The 22,145-nt window shown below is 35.7% G+C and overlaps 2 protein-coding genes across 7 annotated transcripts in view; both read right to left on the bottom strand.

The window, feature by feature from the left end:
• Window positions 1-22,145, bottom strand: part of LOC120778471 (eukaryotic translation initiation factor 5B) — a 55,749-nt gene that overhangs the window by 30,077 nt on the left and 3,527 nt on the right. The gene's annotated exons all lie outside the window — the stretch shown is intronic.
• Window positions 13,621-21,690, bottom strand: LOC120778472 (ATP-dependent DNA/RNA helicase DHX36). 6 transcript variants are annotated; one of them, XM_040110284.1, is made up of 3 exons: window positions 21,600-21,690; window positions 21,442-21,546; window positions 13,621-16,576 (listed from the first exon to the last, which is right to left on the bottom strand). In XM_040110284.1, the coding sequence occupies exon 3, from the start codon at window positions 16,558-16,560 to the stop codon at window positions 13,747-13,749; it is 2,814 nt and encodes a 937-aa protein (XP_039966218.1). In that variant the 5' UTR covers window positions 16,561-16,576; window positions 21,442-21,546; window positions 21,600-21,690; the 3' UTR covers window positions 13,621-13,746. The 6 variants fall into 6 exon arrangements, with proteins under 6 accessions (XP_039966218.1, XP_039966220.1, XP_039966219.1 ...); XM_040110286.1 differs by having other exon boundaries at window positions 21,449-21,546; XM_040110285.1 differs by having other exon boundaries at window positions 13,621-21,381; window positions 21,456-21,546.

Below are 22,145 nucleotides of genomic sequence, written 5' to 3'. Positions count from 1 at the left end.
TCCTCAAAGGTCCCAATGAATGAATGACTAGTGTATGCAATTACACGCTGCAAACGAAAAATCAGAACTTCAGTAGAACAAAAACAACAGCAACTACAATAAAAAATCGGGAAGTGAATGTTTCTAAGCGGAAGTGAAATTGCTGAAGCACAAAACATTTGTGCATACGTGTGAATACTACATATGTATGTATATCTAGTAAGTTGAACTTTTGCGCACGCACATGAGTAAGCATACACACACATATGAGGTCATATAAATATGTCAAAGTACAATATACATATGTACATACATTAGAGTGTGAAAGTTTTTTAATTGAATATCGTATGGGAATCGCAATTTATTTCAAAAGAAAGCCAATCGGTTGTCATGACAGAACAAGCATCTTTAAATTTATTGATTTTTCTTCCGTTAGAGTTCATAACACATCCGCAGGAAATGAATTTGTCCATAAAGGTATTTAACACTGAGCCTAACTATTAGTAATTTTCAGTAACCTCAGCAATCTATTAGCTTACGTATGTATGTATATATTTCGGAAGTCAAGTCCGACGTGGGTTAAAGGGTTTACGGGTTTCAAAAAATCGATTTTTTTATTGTCTTATTAAATTCTACAACACCTCTAGAATATTCCTAAATTTTCAATTTGATCCCAGTAATAGTAATGGGAGATACAGTCCTGAGAACTTGTGCGCTCGGTGAGAGCTAGGCTAAGTGCGCTGTCTTTAAACGAGTTTTTCTCGAAATAGTGTTTTTGAAGTCAATCTTCATGAAATTTTACACAGGTCTTTGGGAGACAATTCTTAAAGCCTAGGACGAAGGCTCTTTTTTATCAATTACAACTATTTGAAAAAAAAATAATTTTTCAATCATCATTTTAATTTTTTTTTCGTAAAAATATCTGTCAAAAATCCAATTTTCAGTTATTTTCCTTCGTCCAAATTCTAAGCTAAGGTCTTAACTAAAACACGTATTTTTTCACTTTAGATGATCCTATAAGGAGTTATCCTGCACGGACCCATCCTTTTTCCGAAGGGTTACCGGAAATGGCGTCGCAATCGCCGAGTTTGAAATATTTTTTTTTACAAAAATTTCAAAATTCCTTTGTTAATAGTGTATGTTTTTAACAATACAAAATTTTAATAAAATATTTAATTTTTTATATGAGAACAAAAATTTAAAAAAAGGCTGTTTTTACCCGAGGAAACCCAAGTAACCCCTTAACGAAACTTTTAAGTTTGGTTTGAGACGAATTACACCAAAATATGAGAGATTAAAGAACTCTGGTCGATGCCTTGCCTTTGTGTTTTGCCATGAATATATGTATGTATGTATATATGTATTTTTAAGGGCAAAGCGCCCTTAACTAAGAAAACGATGGTACGCTAGGTGTGGCCCTACACCAAGGTCGAAAAGAAAATATACAGGCGATGCGTAGTAAGAGTAAGAACCGTTTTCTCAATGTCTGCTTAGCGGTCATCTGTCAGTTAAGTTTTGGTTAAAATAAAGGTCATTTACCATAAGAAGCTCTCTCGGCTAAGTTAACTAGAATTTAACTGCAGCTAACCAGACATTGAGCAAACGTTGCTAATTCTCCAGTACCCAGCGATTTCCTTTTGGGAGTGAAAATATTATCAACTTACATACATACATACATATGTGAATTTGAATTATAAAAGCTTAAGCATGGCACATAAGCAAATAAACAACATCCACATATGCGCGTTTATACTTACATACACACATAGATAAACATACATATAGGGGCGACTACGAGTTTATGAAGAAAATTTGCTGACGCAAAACAATTTCAAATCTAACACCGAAGACAGCAATTGCGTAAAACCCCAATAAAGCAAAATAATTAAGCAAGAAACAAAGAAATATATGCAGCTCAGCAGGTTTGCGGTAATTTAAGAAGCAACTAGAAAAAATGAGCGGAAATGAGTTTCATATGAACATCCGCACAGTGAAAAATGGCAAAAGGTTTTGCTTTCTAACGTAACTAACTTCTTCGGGGAAACCAGCACCATGAACCGGAAGCAAATGAAAAACCATTTATGTAAGAACAGTATGAAGTTTGTAACTGTGTAAAATCTATAGCATGACAGTAAGAATGTTATAGTTCAACTGACGTATAATAAAAGTTGGGAATTTTTGCGGTAAAAACAGCGATTCGGAAATCTTTCTATCATAAAGATACAAATTAAGGGGCTCATCATGTGTGAATATTCTTAAAAATATTTTTTGTTGTTATGCATGTCGATAGTCTATATCTTGAATAATAAGAGACTAATTTTAAATTAATATTTCAAATATTTTTTAGTTCCAACTTTCTCAATTCAATCAGCTCTATCAGTTTATGTTCAAACGCGTTTTTCGCAAGTATGCTTTTTTTGTGTCATTCTATAGACAATACCTTATAGGTTTATAATATTTTTATTTCATTTTTTTTTAACACGAAGATGGCCTTAATCACTGCAGCATTTTAAAAACTTGGAAAGTAGCATTTTACAAAAAACGGTCGAGAGATCATTGAAGGCATGTCTCGTTCTGGACGACCTTCGACCTCTTCAACTGATGAAAATATTAAAAAAGTGAAGAATATGGTGCTTGAAAATCGTCAGGCAAGTCTTAGAGAGATGGCAGGAGAGCTCGACATCTCTCGCGAGTTCGTTCGAATGATTTGGGTGGATATTTTGGGAAACGCGTTCTTGCTCGACTATTCCCGATAAAGCTTAATTTTTTTGAAAAAAAAACAGTCTCTTTGGACATGCTTGATCGTGCGAATTCCGATCCCACATATATGGAGAATATTATAACTGCCCATGAGGTATGGGCTTATGAGTTTGACATGCAAGCAAGTCAACCATCAGCGAAATGGAGGAAAAAAACGAGACGAAACCAAAAAAAAAAAACAAAAAAAAACACGCCAAAGCTGCTCAAAAATCAAGGTGATGCTCATTGTTTTTTAGATATTCGTGGTCAATAAGGAGTTCTATTTGGCCGTATTGAGTTGTTTGCATGAGAAAATCCGTCAAAAACAACCGGAATTATGGAAAAACAATTCATGGATTCTACACGATGATAATGCAACATCGCATCGAGCCACGATTGTGACCGAATTTGAAGTCAAAACGCAATGAATACCATCGATCAACCACCGTATTCACCAGATTTGGCTCCGTGTGATTTTTTCTTGTTTCCCCAAACTGAAATTTCCGCTGCGTGGAACGCATTTTCATTTCAACGAAGAGATATAACGAAATTCGCCGAAGGAGCTGAAGGCCATTTCAAATCGTTGGCATAAATGTATTACATCTGGTGGGGATTACTTTGAGGGAGACAATATAAATATTGATGAATAGTTAAATAATTTCTGTTTTATTTACATTTTCCGGGTATTTTTTTGTCACAATGTATTCTCAAAATCTTAAAATATTTGATGCAGTAATTATTTTTTTTTTTTAATTTCCAAAAATCACCTCTTTTTAGGCAATCACTCTAGGTATGCTTTGAATGAGGATTATTTTTTAAGCGTTTATGAGAAAAAACTATAAAATAGCACATACGAAAGAGATAATTCTTCAAACTTTTATGAAATTGATCATAGTGTCCAACAAAATTTTAAGATATTCCACTGATTTTCGTTTCATCTATATACATATGTATGTATGTAGATCATTGAAAATAAAAAAGGTTATTTTTTATTTATTTTAAGAAAAAAATATAAGATATTTTACTATTTTTGCCAAAAAAATATAAGATTTCTTATTATTTTTGCCAAAATGTCTTATATTTTTTATATATATTTTAGTAAGAGTTTTCTAATTAAATTTGCGCAAATTACCAGTCAGCATACACTGTCCAATACCGAAGACGGAAAGCTAATTGCGAGCAGGAAGTGAACCACGCTATATACATAGTACATACATACATACATACATGTGTATATACACTCTCGCCATATAAGAATGTTCTTAAGTAGGTAAGCTACCAACGTCGGGAGAGAGCAGAGAAGAAGGCGCGGAAGTTAAGTGAAGTTGTTTCCGTTCCGCTGAGTTGTTATTCTGCCTAGTACTTTTTTCACGAATAATTTATTATTGTTTTTTTGTACTCATTACCTCCGCCTGATTTACAAATGGCAAAACAAAATGCCTCAACCACAATTTTCATTCACATTTTTCGCTTATTTTCGTAACGCAATATTGTTTCACCTCTCATGCCTCAGCAACTAACGCGCAAAGTCAGCAAATAGTTATGTACGTGCAAAACACAACAAGAAAAGAAAAAGTAACGCAACAAAAAAGAAATACACACGAGTACACACATACATATAATTTTCATTCATAAATTCCGGCAGTAGCGGCGACGCTTCGTCACGGTTCGATGGCATTTTGTGAATGGACGAATGAAAATGGTTGCGTTTATACATACATATGTATATGCATGTACGTATGTATGTACGTCGGTATATGTATATGCATATATAGTTTGTACTCAAATATGTATGAGGGAAGACTAACACATATGTATGCGGGGATGTGTGCAAGAAACAATGAATATTTCGATTAGACGTGGTTGCCACCACCAACTCTTACTTAAGTCGCTTTCAGGCTTTTTAGCTTTTTCGTTTTTTATTTCAATTTTGCAACTTGAGCAACCAGTCGTTCCGCTCATCAGGCCGCGAAAAACGCAACGGGGTAACGATTCACGCAGTTTCGTTATTAAATGAATGCACAAGCACATGTCTTTTGAGCACAAATATTTACGTGTACATACATACATACCTACAAATGTCCAAAAAGGTGTGCTTAGAAAAGTTTTGGAGTGGATACAAATTTTTAAAAACATACATACATACATACATATGTATTTTGTAGGCCAACATGCATAATTAGTGGGGTAGGGCTTTGGCTTAACGCTTCAAGTCTGTCGTGTGCAAGCAAATAACGAAAATTGTACGAAATATTTTTAAATTCCAAATAATAATGGATATTGTCTCATTGAATAAAATACTCTCCGAAGTGATTTTTCTACGATTTTCTTCTCTTAAATTAATTATTCACAAAAAAAAACAAAGAAATCACCTTTTAATCGGATTTTAGAGAAGGTTTCTAAAACAACTTCTGCTACTTCAACTTTAGGTTAGGTTAGGTTACACTGGCTGTCTTTCAGATCTTTTGTAGCGCCAGTTGAAGGTTCAGGACGTTAACGCTTTTTGCGAAGTCTAATAGAGTTTTTGAATCAAATTCTGAAACTTCCTCCAGTCACTTGAAGTGTGAAGTTATATCCAGGAGCTCAACCGAGTTCTAGATAAAGCTGGACATAAGCCTACTTCCCTGCACTTTATATATGGGTAATCGTTAATAATGCCCACGTGGCTCGGATGTGGTAGCAGTGAGTTGGGACCTGTAATAAAACCAACAACCGTCCTGCAGTGTTTTCCTTCCGCTCCTAAGACATTCCATCTCAGCTTGATCCTTTCGTAAGCCCTTTCGGAAATTTCGTTTTTAATGATTTTTTTAAGTATTTCCTAAGCTGGTTGGGTAGTCAAACGAATGGCACTTTTGGCAATCGCCTCTTTGCTATCGGCGTATACAAGGTGCGTCCCAAAGTAAAGAGGAATCTAGCACCCCCTGGTGGCGCCATCTATGTATGTGTCGACTGGTGCGTTAGACTCTGCTATCTTTATCTATTGTCCAGTGAGAATTTCATGACATTTCATTGATGGGAAGTGAAGTTATTGCGTTTTAAGTATCAGTATGTCTGTGTTATCGGTGCGAAAATGCGCTTCGAACAAAGAGCCAACTTTAAATTTTGTTTTAAAATTGGTAAAACTTTTACCGAAACGTTTCAATTGATGAAACAAGTTTATGGCGATGATTGCCTATCCCGGAGCAAAGTGCACTAGTGGTTTCAACGGTTTCAAAGTGGTCGTGAGGACATAAATGATGATCAACATGTGGGCCAATCAAAATCCGTGATCACCGGATATTCCACCGAAACTGTGCGTGAATTCATCAAAAATCAGCCGAAATCATGATTGAAATTCATGGAAATGGAATTGAACATCTCCAAAACACCGATTTATCGCATTTTGACCGAACATTTGGATTAAGAAGGGTGTGTTCACGGTTTGTTCCGCACAAATTGACTGACGACCAAAAATTGCTCAGAACCCAACATTCGATCGACGCTTGTGACCGATTATTTGACCAAAAATCACATTTTAACCAATAACCAGTCCCCGTATTCACCTGATATGGCACCGTGCGACTTCTTTCTTTTCGGAAAAATGCATTTGCCCATGAAAGGAAAGCGTTATGCAGACGTAGAGGGCATTCAAAACGCTTGCACCGGCATACTGGCGGTTAAAGCAGAAGAAGACTATTTTGAATAAAATAAATTAATTTTGCCGAAAAAAACCATTTGTTCTGTTTTTTTTTTTTAAGTCCTGTTTACTTTGGAACATACCTTGTACATATATTGTCATTCTTTACGTTGTTAGCTATCTCAGCAGCTTTCTTAAACGCAAAGACTTCCGTCTCAAACATACTGCAATATTCCGGCAGCTTGAAGGGTCTTCTGAGATCCAGCTCCTCGCAAGTACAGCAGAATGGTTCTTATTGCTGCTGTATTCGCTCCAACGGTATCCTATATGAGATTTTACTGAGAGCGGTCCACCACACCAAAGTATCGTAAACTAAATTGGCTTGACTACTGCTATGTAACACCGTTGTATAAGGACAGGTGATAGACGCCACGTTGCCTCTAACAACTTGTTGGAGAGCACCTCTGGTATTTTTTACTCTCTCTTCTACATTGAGTTTCCACGTCAGTTTACTATCCAAAATTACTCTCAGGTACTTGGTATGAACCTTCTGCCCCGACTTTCAGTACAAATATTTCCCCTGTCATTCTAATTACCTTTTGGTACTTATTATATTTTATTAATTAGAATTCGACAAGCTTTTATATTGCTTTTGTTTTTATAAGTAAATTTTAACTTTTAATTTAATAATTTACTTAATTTCTTGTGAATTTCGAACTTTCCCACATACAAAAGACTTTCGAACCACTATAACTATATTTTTTGTTTTTGTTAAATAATTTTAACATTGTTGTAGAAAAGGTTTTTCCTACATTCACCCATTCATTCATGAGTTAGTGGCGCATTGCGACGACTGGAAAGTATCAGCTGTTAGCAACCACTTGGCACAAATGCTTGTCTTACGAGCTCTTAAGCAGCTCCATATGCACACACATACACACATACTAGTTAAGATATGACATTAATGTTGGAAAAATGTTTTGTAGTGTGGTAACTATTCAGTTGCTGCTGTAGTTGGGTGCCCCAAGCGATGCCGGAAAAGCTAAATTTACTCAAGGCACGAACAATTTATGAATGAGCTCGTAACAAGAGCTAAAAAGAAAGTAGTAGCAGCCAACAACAGCAATAAAAAAATTACAAATGTATTTTAAAATGGAAAAGCAATGCACTCACATACATACACATGCAAATGTGCACATATGCAAGTACTTACGTAAAGTGACATAAAAACTCGCCAACACTTACAACTGAGGTGTAAACGAGTTTGTTGTCTAATGAATTTTTTAAAGGAAAAGTGCTGTTATTCGCGTCGCTCGCAATTGCAACTTACTCGTTTGTAGTTGGGTCACTTTTTGATATATTTGTGGGCATATAAATTTGGTGTAATCCATGTGGATGACCAAGACGTGGGTGGTGAATCGCAGTCAGCGGTGAAATTCAAATTTATAGTAAGAGCTTTCCCCATGAACTTTCTTGAACACATATCAAAATCGGTTGGAATACAAATTGTTTTTGTATAGATTAATTCAGCTTCAAACTTTATCAGGACAAGTAATTGCTAAGAGGCGACTCTAGATGACTGTAGTCTAGTAATTTTGTGATTCCAATCCAAAATGTATGCATTTAACTCATGCAATTTGCAACAAAATGTCCAAAGTATGCGATCATTTGTGTATTTATTATGCATTTAGCAACAAACATGAGCATAAATGTGTGTATGTATGGGTACTTGTTGCGTGCCAACATGATGCCACAGCGAGATGAGTGGGCTCACAATGGGGCCACAAGTACTTGCATATGTTTAAAGCACGTTACCATGCCATTTTACGAGTGCTGCGCACCCACCACAACACCCACTCCCGCCATAGCACCACGTTAACGGCCTTACTACGCTTTGTTGGCAACATTTCGTTGCCGCTTTCATTCACAAAAGCCAAAGCCGAGCGTAAAGCGAAACGACAAATAAACTATGTATTCGGGTAGGTTGGAATAAGTGGTTTTGTCTCGCCATACTAACCATTACAACAACAACAACAACAGCAACAGCAACAAGAAAATGTTACCAAATAAAGCATGTTGCTTATCACACACAAACGTGCAAACCTTTGCTATTAGTGGAAAGTGTGGTCTAACAACAATGTTGTTGGAGTCACTTACTTCTTTTTGCACAACGTTTTCTATTTTAATTAATGTTCAACATGTGAATGAATGTATGTAGTATTATATTTGTGTGTGTGTGTGGTATTATTTTTACTTTTTCTCCGCTTGCAGACATTTCATTCACCAGCTCCTATGCTTACAACATACACGCACTAATGACTGCCACATTTAGTGAGTACACGTAAGAAAGTAACTAAGCGTGCATGAAGATATGTAGGTAGATACATATGTATATACACAGTTACATACAGTTGCGTTCATGAAAATGGTAGTGCAACAGGGTTTTATGTTTAAGGATCTTCCCTAACATGTGGTATACGGACTTGCCGGGTCAACAAGCGTGCTTAATTTGGTAAAATATATACTTCAAATTATAAAAACGAAAAAATCCCGTTACGTTTTGCGTTTACTATCTTTTATATGACGCATTTTTGTATTTTCTCAAAAGACAAGCTGTTCATTAAAATACCAGAGATGCCGATAAGGGTCAATAAATTAAAAAAAATTTTTAAAAAATATTAGATAGGCTATACTCGTATGTAAGTATGTGTACACATATGTATAAGCGATTTATTAAATTTCTGTTGTAAGTTCTTTGAAATCCCAGTACTTTTACTTTTTTACAATGGGTAGAAGAAGATATTGTTCCTTCGAAAGGCGAGAATTGATGATGAAGCTGAGATGAAGGCAGAACCTACAAGGAATCGAAGCAACATTAGAGTCAAACAGATTATACGATATGTAAGAAACGAGATCTTAACATCCTCAAAAATGTGAAAAAATTATTTAATCTTGTCGGTTATTACTGTAACAAATCGTAGAAGACCATTTGAAAACAACGGTCTTATACATTTAATCTTTGGCATCATGGACCTAACAGAGTAAGTACTCGTAACATACACATTTTCCAATTGGAAATGTCTATAAAAGTGACGTTAGAGGTAGATAACGAACCAAACCATACGAGCAGTGGTTTGCATCAGAGAAGATCGACGTAGGTTCTTGGCCAGCGCAGGCAGTAGAGCTGAATTCAATCAAAAATTTTTGGGGAGATATTCCTTTTACATTAATAAAGAATTTCATTTATATCCCAAACCGTTTTTGTTTTATTTAAAAAAAAACATTTGTAGCGCTCTTATTGAAAAACTCGCTCTTAAAGTTGAGGCCACTGACTCCAAAATTCGGTAATAAATTTGAATAATTTCGCCTCGTAGTTCAATACTATATCTTTCCATGATGAAGTGGCAAACCTTACTGAATAGAAATGATAAAAGAACGGGAAAAAATATGGTGTCGTTTGCTGTCCCTCTTGGTCTATTTTTGTAGCGTTCCTATTGAAAAATTCGTTATATAATTACGACATCTGGTTTCATGATGACTTTTTTGGCTCACTGGAAATAATGTATAACTTTTAACTTTTTGTTGAGGAACTCTCCCGTAGTTACCACCATGGATTCGGCCCCGTTCCTAGGAATAGCTAAAAAATTCGTTTTCATAGTTTGTATTCTTAACCTTATTTTTTTTATAACACTACTATTTTCATGAACACAGCTGTATGTCTGAAATTTAAGTGTTGCCGAGTGAAACAAATATGTATGTATAGTATTATATATTAATAGTATATATATTATGTGTGTTATATGGCGACATTTCATAAACTCTAGTAATGTGGTTAGCCATATCCCAGTAGAAAAGTGATCATTCGGGTAATTGGAGGTGCCACTTGTTTAGAGAGAGTACTCAGTGTTAGGTAATAAGTAATAACATTAATACATTTTCCTTTTACTATCATAATAACTTATAATGGCAATCTCTCGGCCCTTATTTTCATCAGATTTTCATTTCATTCACAAAAATGTGTAAAACGTGCATACATTTCACACACATAACCTCACAACAAGTGCAAGACTTTCTCCTTTATTTAGTCTATTGTTTTTTGACCATTTGTTTGAGGCGCCGATTTGAAGTGGCGGTTAGTCAATCTGCGCGTGTTTTAACGACAACTTCCTATTACCATTACGAGAGCTTTCGCAATGAATAAGAAATTGCGCAATTTTTGGCGGCATTACTGCTACGAGTTAGCGCTGGTTCAATGTATAGTACATACATAAATATTACATAACCTACACAAGTGCCTTTATCCTCGAAGAGTCTAACTTATTGATTGTCATAGTGAAACAGACGTGCAATATAACCTTCAAAACATCGATATTTATCTCCACAGCGCGAAAGAACACTTTCATCCTAAAGATGATTCGAATCAACGTGGCTTAAAAACCTAAAAAACCTGTCCTAAATTTCAAGTTGATCCGAGTAATAGTTTCGGAGATACAGGCTTGAGAACTTGTGCGCTCGAGACTAGCTGGGCTAAGTGCGCCGTTTTTAAACGTGTTTTTCTCGAAACTGTGTTTTTGAAGTCGGTTGGCAAGATTTCTCGAGATCTACTTAACCGATCTTTCTGAAATTTTACACAGATTTTTGAGATATAATTCTTAAAGACTTGGACGATGGTTTTTTTTTCGATTACAATCATTTGAAAAAATTACACGGAATTTTCACTGAAATTTACAATTTTTTTCTAAAAATGTCTGCCAAAAATCAAATTTTCAGTTTCTTCTCCGAGGGATCACCGGATATTGCGTCGCAATGGCCGAGTTTGAAATATTTTTTTTCCAAAAATTTCAGAATTTCTTCTAATAGCGTATATTTTTAACAAGAAAAAATTTTAATAAAATATATAAAATTTTGTATAAGAAAAAATTGTTAAAAAAGGGCTGTTTTAGTATACCCGAGGAAACCCATGTGACCCCTTAAAAAAATTGTAAGCGCTGGTAGTTCGGTAATTTTCTGGAAATGGGGGAACAATACGAAAGCTACATGTGAAAATTACATATGCACATGCTCCTCACTACGAAGAACTGCAATCTCGTGTGATGTGTAAGAAAAATTTCTTGTAATGTTGGAAATTAATAATGAAAATAATTGCACTTTTTCAATGCGCCAAGAAAATTCACTGCACACGTATGTATGTAAGTATGTGTAGAGGTTCATTCATAAAATGCCTCCAAGCTTTCTAAAACCGGTGTCACATACAAAGAAGCGATGGCATGAATGAGCTATGAGAAGTGAATTTGGTCGTATGCGTAACTTGCTGGCGGACCGGCTCGCGAATACACAGGCATACAGTCGCCGCAAAAATTAAACAACATAAATTACCAGATTACCAGAGATCTTGAAGCCTAACGCGATAGTTTGGTTTGAGCACCTTAGTAAAGACCTGATGCATTTGCAAAGTTACAATTTATCGGACTCAATGCATAAAAACTGTACATAAGTATGTATGTACATATGTATACACAACGCTTATATTTATATAAACAAAAAACGTGCACACATATTATCTAAATATTGGCCAATTATCTAATTTGTTTACACATATCTTATTTATACAGATGTTTGTATGTAGATGCTAATATGTGGCAATAAAAAAAGGCGAGCAAGCACAGGGAGGGCACACCAATTGCATTTAAATACATATATATGTACATATGTATGTATGTATTATTATTGGAATGGAAAATAAACTGCTCGATAGGGAAAATTGAAAAGGATCGCGGAGAATTCAATAGCAATTTGATTTATCGAGGTGATAGACAGATTAAACAATTAGTGCAAAAATACTTGCTGCTGAAATAAACAAATACACTAAATGGTTAGTAAACATTTGCACTTCGTTTCACTTAATTAGAATGATTACCTAACCTGAAATTCGCTGCTACTCTTAAATTGCTTTGCATTTCGGACATACGAACATTTCATACAGGTTCTATGGCTATATATTGTGAGAAAAAAGCACCCGGAAATTGTAAATAAAACGAAAAATATTTAATTATTTTTCAATCTTTATTTTGTTGCCTTCAAAGTAATCGCCACCAGATGTAATACACTTATAAAAAAGATTTTTCCATTCCTCGAAACATTTTCATAAGAACTTTTTGCGATGGTCTTCAGCTCCTTCGGCGAATTTTGTTTTATCTCTTCGATCGACAGGGTTCCATGGAGCGGCAATTTCGGTTTGGGGAACAAGAAAAAATCACACGGAGCCAAATCCGTGTTTAAGCGAAGACATTCATTGTGTTTTTGTCTTTAGATTCAGTCACAATCGTAACTCGATGAAATGGGGCATTATCATCGTGAAAAATCCATTAATTGTTCTTCTACAATTCCGGCCGTTTTCGAAGGATGTTCTCATGCAAACATGAATATAACATCTTATTGAGCGTCTGCCCCTCCAGAACAAACTCATGATTCACCAAATCACGAATATCGAAAAAAACAATAAGAGTCACCTTGATTTTTGAGTACGTGTTTTTTTGGTTTCGCCTCGTTTTTTTTTCCTCTAATCCGATCCGGTCTCGGCAATCATAATGCTCTCCATGAATGTGAGATCGGAATTCGCACGATCAAGCATGTCCAGAGACCTATTTACTGTACTCTTTTTGAAAAAAAAAAAACAGTTCTATCGGGACGAGTCGAGCAAGAACGCGTTTCCTACCCAAAATATCCACCAAAATCATTCTAACGGACTCGCGAGAGATGTCGAGCTCTCTTGCTATCTCTCTAACACTTCTTTTACGATTTTCAAGAATTATATCCTACACTTTTATAAGCTATATCCTCATCTTTTCATCGGAAGAGGTCGAAGGTCGTTCAGAACGAGACGTCATTGAAGGCTTTATACCACTCGTAGGCTTGTATATTTGATAAAACTTAATCACAGCAAACCATTTCCAACATTCGCAACGATTGTAAAAATCGCAACGCTCTACAGAGGTGTACCGACTTAAGCAGTTGCTGTAAACAAACTAGTAGACAGATCGCGCTCATATTTGGCATAGTAATTAAGAACAGTCCTACCAACTTAGAAATATACATTTTTTTGAAGAATCATTTACCCGTGGAATTTAATTAAATTGTACATTAGGGTGTCCAATATTTTCCAATTATTATTATTTTTTTGGGCCAATGCTCACTGAATTGCAGTTTTTGCCCTAAAAAATTTATGCAACAACTCTGTATGATTAATGTACAACTTTAACTGTTAAGCAATTGAATACAAAATAGAATGTTTTTTATTTGCTACTCAAACTTTTCTTTATTAATTTCTCATACTTATATAGTACAATATAAACGTTTAATGCCTCGGTAACATTTCTGAAATTAAGGTCGTCTAAATATGCTTACAATTGTGGTTAGATTTGTTCTTCATCGGATGAGAGATATTGATCAGTGTAGTCGTACACATCGTCAAGTGATAAAAGGATTTGAATGGCTTTAATTATGTAGTCTTCACTAGTGTTTGGCTGGATTGGTGAAGGGTTTAGAGCACGCTTTTGCATAAGCCATTCCAAGCGCTTACGCAACTCCAACATCATTTTCGCTGTGCCGGGATCGCATTTGAAATAGTAAGTGCGTGCTACCGATATGTAGAACACTTTATGCTCGGTGTAACCTGTTTCGACGCCATCGCCGAATATGATCAAGGCCATGGGAAAGACCATGGTGGCGTCCATAATGAAAACGCTTGAAGACTTTTGCTTTTGAAAGTAAACAAAATAGTGCGAATCAAAGGAAGCCTCATTACTGTTCATAGAGGATGGGTGAAAACTGATGCGACGCTCCTCCGGTGTGGAGAGGTGATGTATAGCATTCACATGATTCTTGGTGCGACGCACTTTACTTAAATACGCCATATTTGGATAGAGCCCGGCTGCGATGATTGCGCGCAACAATGGAATATTGTTGGAATTCTCATTGGAGGTTTTCGCATTGCAACTGCCAGATTCGGTGAAGCTTGCTGCACGAAGTAAACTGGCGAATTGGCGCTTCATGTCCTCCAGCTGTTGCAGTGTGGCAATATTTAAGTAATTCTTATAACAAAAGTCCCGTTCTGAACCATCTTGCAATGACTCGCGATAGTTGAGCATCACATTGTCGATTAACAGATGGTCGCTTCTCTTGTTGGCCGATAGATCACGTTTAACTCGATCAACGTCCTTCTCTTTGCCAAGCGGCGTATAAAATGGCGATTTGAATGAGAGTCCTGCCGCCACTGTGGTTATGGGATCCATACAGCGAAATAGCGCCGCCATAACAAGCATCTTACCGATTTGTGGATCCACTGGTAAACGTGCCAAATGCATGCCAAGAGGTGTTAATGTACCTTCCGCATCCAAAGCATTGATGCGTTTCAACAAATTTATACCATTCGTAATAGCTTGACTATCAGGCGGCGACATAAGGGTATTCAAAAAATGGTCCACATCTTTTATGTGCAACATTTTCAAATTCAATATGGTGGATTCTAATTTGCTCCGCTTTATCTCGGGCACGAGATGGTCGATCATTGTTTTTTCACGTGCGCGACTAAAGAGATTATAACAAATGCCGGGTTGGACACGCCCAGCTCGACCTCTGCGTTGCTGTGAATTGGCTTTTGTTACCCAAGTCTCTTCCAGTGTCTGCAAATTAGCCTCGACATTATAATTATTCGTCTTCATGCGTCCGCAGTTGATCACGTAGACCACATCGTCAATGGTGACCGAAGTCTCCGCCACTGTGGTGGAGAGTATGATTTTTCGTATTCCAGGAGGGGACGGCTGAAATATGTTCTTCTGAAACATTGTTGGCATCATTGAGTGCAGAGGATACACTTGTATCTTGCGGGAGTAACGCTGCCCTATCGGCAAGGTGGGGTTCAGCAGAATCGAATTGAGTTTAGAGATTTTATCATAGCCCGGCAGGAAGACCAAAATAGCGCCAGGTGGCTTGGTATCGCAAATGTAGAAAATTAAGTGCTCTATAAATTGCAGATTTTCGCAACCTTCAGAGTCAGTGCAACGTAAGGACTGCAGCACTTGGGAATCATATTTGTCCTTGATTTGTCGCAAATATGGCTCCATCATTGCCGTGTACGCAAAGTCGTTAGCATTCTGGCGATTAAACTGTTTTCCATGTTGCCGCGGTTTATTTTTTGCACACTCGTGTGGATTATTTCGAAAACGCGTGAATCCAGTCTCTTGTATAATATCTTCCAAATAATTCACCTTGACGGGAAACATCGTGCCCTCGATGTATATCGTGCAACAGTTATTAAAATAGGTGCTGAACTCTTGCTCCGAAACTGTGGCACTCATTAGTATAACCTTGAGATTGGGCCGGTGGGGCAATACGATTTTGAACAAGGCCAATAGTAAATCTGTCTCGACACCACGCTCATGTATTTCATCTATGATAACAACATTAACGGTGTTCATCAGTGGATCAGTTTGCAGTTTTTGCAGTAACACGCCGGTGGTGCAGTACAAAATGGAGCCATTGTCACGTGGTAATTCACTCTCCAAACGTATTTGATAGCCAACCGATACACCCAATTTTTCGAGCCGCTCGTAGGCTACACGCTCGGAAACCGTTACCGCGGAAATACGACGTGGTTGCGTACACACCACATGACATTGTGAACCACGATTGTTAAAGATGTAATCATCCAAAATGAGTTGTGGTACCTGCGTGGTCTTACCACATCCGGTACTGCCTACAATAAGTAGCACTTGATTTTCTTTGATCGCTGCCAATATGCGTTCACTTTGCTTCATAGTCGGTAATTTTAGACGTTGCTCATATCGCTGTTGGAACTCTGGATCACGCTCCTTTGCCAACACCTCGGATTTGTAGCGTTGATTTTGGAATTCATTGTCCTGTAGTTCCACACTGGTCGACTTGGTACTGATAATGAAATCTTCGAAATCGGCGCATAGCAAATGCCGAAATTGCGTCTCAAAATCTTTCAACACCTTCTCATCCTCACAGCTCTGCTCGAAACGACGTAAGCTCTCTTCAACCTTGGCCAACACTGTTTGGGGAACACTCACGCATGGACCCAATTTAATCGTGGGCGTGACTGTCTTTGATTGTTTCTTTTTCGATAGGTTGCGATAGAACATTCCGATATCGCGACCGCGCATTCCAGGCGGATGACGAGGCCGATCTCTGACATTGCGGTCCATTTCTGACTGCTCAAATCTGCAAAGAGCGTATTTTACGTACTCACACAAATAAATTTATAAACCAAACAAAAATTATAGCGAAACACAAAAAAATACCAAAATTTACAAAACTAAAATTTTCCTATCAAGAAATTTTTTTTACAAAAATTGTCAACGAAGTCAGTAAGTGATGTAAATTGAAATTACAAAAGTGGTATTGGATATTTGGAGTTGGCCATTGACAAAAACTTCCCAAGGTTTAAAACTAAAACCATTAGACACAAACCATACATTCAAACCGTATATTCAACCGATGCCTCCAATCCTAAAAGGTTTCACGAATACCATTGAAACAGCCTTAGAACAACTGAAAAGCAAATTGTTTTTCATTTGAAAATATCTCGGGTCATACATAACCCAATAGGCTTTCTATCTTAGCTTCTGAGAAAAACGAGAACAAAATTCGTTAAAATTGAAACCAGAATTAATCGACTTTATCGAAATATCACCTAATGAGAGAATAGCATTAAACACGATAGTGCAAACAAAAACTGTTCAGCGGACACAAGCGCAGTGACATACATACATACACTTATGGTACACACACATCCACAGATGGGTATGTGTGTAAATTGTTACAAGGTTGTCCCCCACAATCAGCAAACAACTTTCAGATTAGAAAACACCTCACCAACGGGGCATATATTTTTTGATGATGCACAAAAAATAATTGTTTGCGCTCGAATGTACTCGTATTTTGGTTTTTGTTTATTTCAGAAGCAAATTGAACGCCTGCCAGACGGTAATGAGACACTAGATCACTTCACTCTTCGCTTTCCACATTCATTCATTCATTAACTAAAATTGATTCATTAAAATCTGGGAAAGGCTTCTGCGTATGTTTTGCATTGGCCTTTAGCTGCACACAAGCAAGCATGTACACATTCTTATGTACATATGTGCAATATATTGAGAACAGCGCCAAGAAAGAAATCATTCATTATGCGAGTATTTTAGGAAGTCAATGACACTTTTCACGCTAATTTCATTTAGATTTGTTTAGTTTAGCATTTATTGGCTCGCTAATGCTGTATTCCGTCGGGCGTTTTCGTAGGAGCTTTTTAGTGCTGCTTATTCATCGCTATCGGCGAATATTTTGATGTTGTTCGTTGTTGGCAACGACTTATCGGCCACCTAATTGGCAATGGAAACCTTAAATGCGCGATCGAATTATTTAAATGCTACGGTATTTATACATTGTATTTATGTATGACACAATATGTTATGATAAAATTTGACCAGTACTAGTCCATTTGGACTGCGCGTACAAATTAATCGATAAATATATTTTTTTCAGATTGATACAGCCTTTTTTATGTTCGTGTGAAGTTTGATGTCCATATGTCAATTAGTGTTTGGCAGCTGTTTGTTTACGACGAGAACAGGTCAATGTTTTGGGTGTGAAGCGTGTCAATGCTCGTACCAAAAGACTTCAAAGAAAAAAGACGTCGAGGAGAGGTCGCAAACCCATAATACAGTTGATAACCGTTCCCATGACAGTCGGGTCTACACAACCGGATGGGTCCCGGATTTTTTTTCTGCCGCCACAACCACAAAAACAACCTATACTTGATGAGGTAGCTGAGCTACATTATCAAACACATCATTACTGATGACGAGACGTGTGTTTATGAATAAGGCCAAGAAAATGTCTAAGAATCTAGCGAATTGCACTCATAGCACTGAAGGTTATCCCAGCCGAAGCTTATACCATGCTTGCATTGGTTCAAAAGAATGTTTTGAAGGCGATACTGAAGATTTGTATTATTATTGAATTATTGAATATTATTTCTTATACCGAATATACGATATTTGCTAACCTTGCCATCCGGTTTAAGTACCAAAGAGTTAATTTGCTACCATTCAGGTCTTACCCCTTCCTGCTCTCCAGTAATAAAACAAATATTATGCTTTGAAAACATTAAGGACCAATCCATTGAAGATGTCAGTCTACTAATTAGTTTCATTTTCATTCAAGAAATTATACCTTACTAACAATTTAATCTGAAACTTATATTACAGGTATATTTGTATAGTCAATTATGTGGAATACACTAGATTAAAGGCAACTTCATTCATAATAAATTCAAATATGTACCTTTGTAATATCGCCCACACCACTTTATAAACCGTGTGAAGAGACTATAAGCAATTTGTCGGTCAACCTACTCAATAACATCAACAACAAATACAATAATGCATTACTATGAATGAGTTATACATGCTAGTGAAGCTGCGCATCTAATTAGCATGAGACTATGGCTGAAATGTTCATGCAGGTATCTTTTATTTACGATTGTTGAAATTTGTGTAATAACTTTTGAAATTACCAGCTGATACATATAAAACTACATGTGAATTATGAATATTTAAACGGAATAAATTATGCTCTTTACTTGTAGGGCGTGAGTATTACGCTAGCAACTCGCCCTGAGAGAAAAAATTGCCGCGATTGGGCGAAGTGTTTCGAAAAATCAATTTTTCCTCATAAAAATCCATTAGCCATTGAATATGAGTTTGCGACAGAATTATCATAATAATTACACTACTCAACAAATTTGAAGGAAAATTTTGCGACTGATGTGCTGTATTTGAGTTCAGAAATTTTTCTAGTATAGCTATTTTTGTCATTTTAGTAGATGTTTTGAACCCAACACCTCTTGAGTGCAATACAAAAAACCTACGTGTTATGAAATTTTTACTACAATTTTCGGTTTTAGCAAACCCAGAATCAGCAAGAAACAGCCTCTAACATCACAGTTGAAAAATTACTGCAAACTTGTGTTTCTAATGCGTAATTTTCAGAACTTTTACACTTTTGTCGTTAAAAATTTCTTACAAGGTATCCCTAATGACTTTTTTCTCAACCTGTTCTTTATAGTTTAGGTAGGGTTGCGTTGGCGTAGGCTGAGAAAATAGCAAGACGACAATATTATTATTCATTATTTTCGGTTATACAAGTTTCCATTTATTGCGCTTTTCGACGAGTTCACATACATTTTTAGTAAACTTATGCAAATATGGTTGAATACGCCGAATAGTAGTTTAGTGGGAATTTTTTTAAAACACCTCCATCGGTGACAAGTGTACATACAGTATGTGTTGTGGGAAATATGTTGAATTTATACATATATTTTAGCATTTTTAAACAATTTGTATAATATTGATTTGGTAAATTAGCTTTCAGATGGAACATATGTATATTAATTATATTGTGAAAATAAATATGTATGTACATAAGTTTATAGATATAATGGGAGAATTAAGATCGAAAAAACAGACTGAAGCGATAAAATAGATATACAAACACGTTTCGTTACTTTACGAAGATATCCACAAACCACGTGGTGTTGAGCTCTTATTTAGTGGCTTACGCCCTTAATACGCAAATTAAATTTTTGTTTTATCATTGCATCGATATACTTAAAAACTCGAGTAAGGTAAACTAGAAAGTTAAATTAGCCATTTTTTTGTTAAATTTTAATACATATAGTATATTTGTTGGTAGAATACCCTATAAACTAAGCAAAGTAAATATTCAGAATTGCATTGATCGCGTTGCCACCAACGCGACGACCCACTTTTGTAATTTTAGACTTTTCTGCGTTGCTTTGATATGAATTTTACTAACTTCCGGTCACATTTCCGTCCAAAATATGGACATACATAAGTGTGTTCGTATGGATATTTGTATATTCATATACATACATACATACATATTTACATATGTATACATGAGTGCAAGCGCTACTCGCATTAATTTATTGGCACACATGCACCGTTAGCAACATAAGCAGAATATACGCCGTGTGTTAATTTGTTTTTTTTTTTGCATTTCATGAGAATTTAAAAAAAAACTACGAGTAAGCAAATATTTATTTTTTATTTTAAATTAGGTTAATTATCAGTCTTCTCTTCACCATTTTTAAGTTCCGGCAAGACCTTTTTATTTTGAATTTTCTATAGTCACTAAATAAACATGTTTCTTGTCTGTTAATTATTACAGAAATTATGGCATTCGAACGAATCAGTAAGGTTAGCCGAGAATTAATACGTTAATTCTTTTTGTTTTTTTTAATTCAAAAAAAGTTAATTTAAACCTTAAACATTAGTTTTGAAATAAATAGATTTTTGTTGGTAATAAAAGTTCCAACGCATAGCGGAACACATGTGACAAACATGTTATGTAAAAAGTCGTTTCCGCGTTATACGGCCAATAATTTTAAATTCAAGAGTATATCTCAAAATTATTGGTTTTTTACCGCTATAACAGTTGAAGTAAAAAATAGGGAGGTGGATAATATATTATTATGAAATTTGCGTGAAGCTTCATGCATTTAAACCTACAAATTTAGTTTGCTTATTTTCATAACATGCATTTGATGCCTCAATGATAGAATAGCAGACTAACATCCCAATACGACGACAACCGATTTGGAGAACATTTTATAGTAGATATGTCGTTACAACAATAACAACAATATTTCTAATAAGCATTTTTCGGATATTAATACGGGACAATTCCAATTACACATAAAGCTTTTTGAAATAACAAGAACATTTTCACTTAAGAATTGGCAACATGGCCTTCTCTCAAAACAAATAATAACTTGTACGTCACCTTGGTTTTGTTAGCCGCGAGATTACGGCACTATATGTAAATAAGAATTAGCTATCATATATATGTTTTAGATCATATTTACTATTTTCAATACTCATCAACTTTAGTATAGCATACTAGTAAGAGTGCTCTAAACTCCTTAAAGCTGAAAATACCCAAACCTATTTATCCGAATAGAAAGCAGAACTATGTAAACAAAACTGTAAGAAAACGCAATATACCAGATACCACCAACAAAGTAAACTTGCAATTGCTTGCTGGAAGCCCAATCAATACGTCAGGTTACTTCGAAGTTTATGTCCACATGCTTAAAGCAAATACCGCACCTGTGCATAAAATAAAGATTATCACGTAAATTACGAATACATTTCAAACTCACTCTAAATTTTAATTAAATGCTTAACGGCAGACAATTATTTTCTTTCAATTTCGGCAGCACATTTCGCTCGAATCTCTTTGTAAAAAGTCAGACTGTTATACAGTGTTATAAACAGCTGATTATTGTGTACGTATCAGTGATGCCACTTTTTTTAACATATGACACAATTATTAATTGAACGTACCCTTTTCAAATAACGATATATCTTTAGTTATACCATTATGAAAGTCTCATAATTCATTTTTACATCTAAATCTTAATTATATTAGATTTTGTAACTAAAAACATATGTAAAAAATTAACCGGTACGCTTTCTTACAATCTAACTTATCAGTTGTATATTGTATATAAGTATATATTGCAAATAGTTTTAATATTCGAAGGTTATGAATGCATATTATTAGTTATCTTTATGTTTTATAAAACATAACGAGCCATTTTCTCAATGTCTGTTTGGCAGCTATCTGTCGGTTATGTTCTGATTAAAAAAGGTTCTTTACATTTAAGGAGTCGTGGTAAATTTGACTATAACTTAACTGACAGATG

Source organism: Bactrocera tryoni, chromosome 5 (assembly GCF_016617805.1).
Source record: "Bactrocera tryoni isolate S06 chromosome 5, CSIRO_BtryS06_freeze2, whole genome shotgun sequence".
In the NCBI taxonomy this organism is placed as follows: Eukaryota; Metazoa; Arthropoda; class Insecta; order Diptera; family Tephritidae; genus Bactrocera; species Bactrocera tryoni.
The sequence above is the reverse complement of the archived record's forward strand: the minus strand, read 5'-3'. Positions and strand labels throughout refer to the sequence as shown.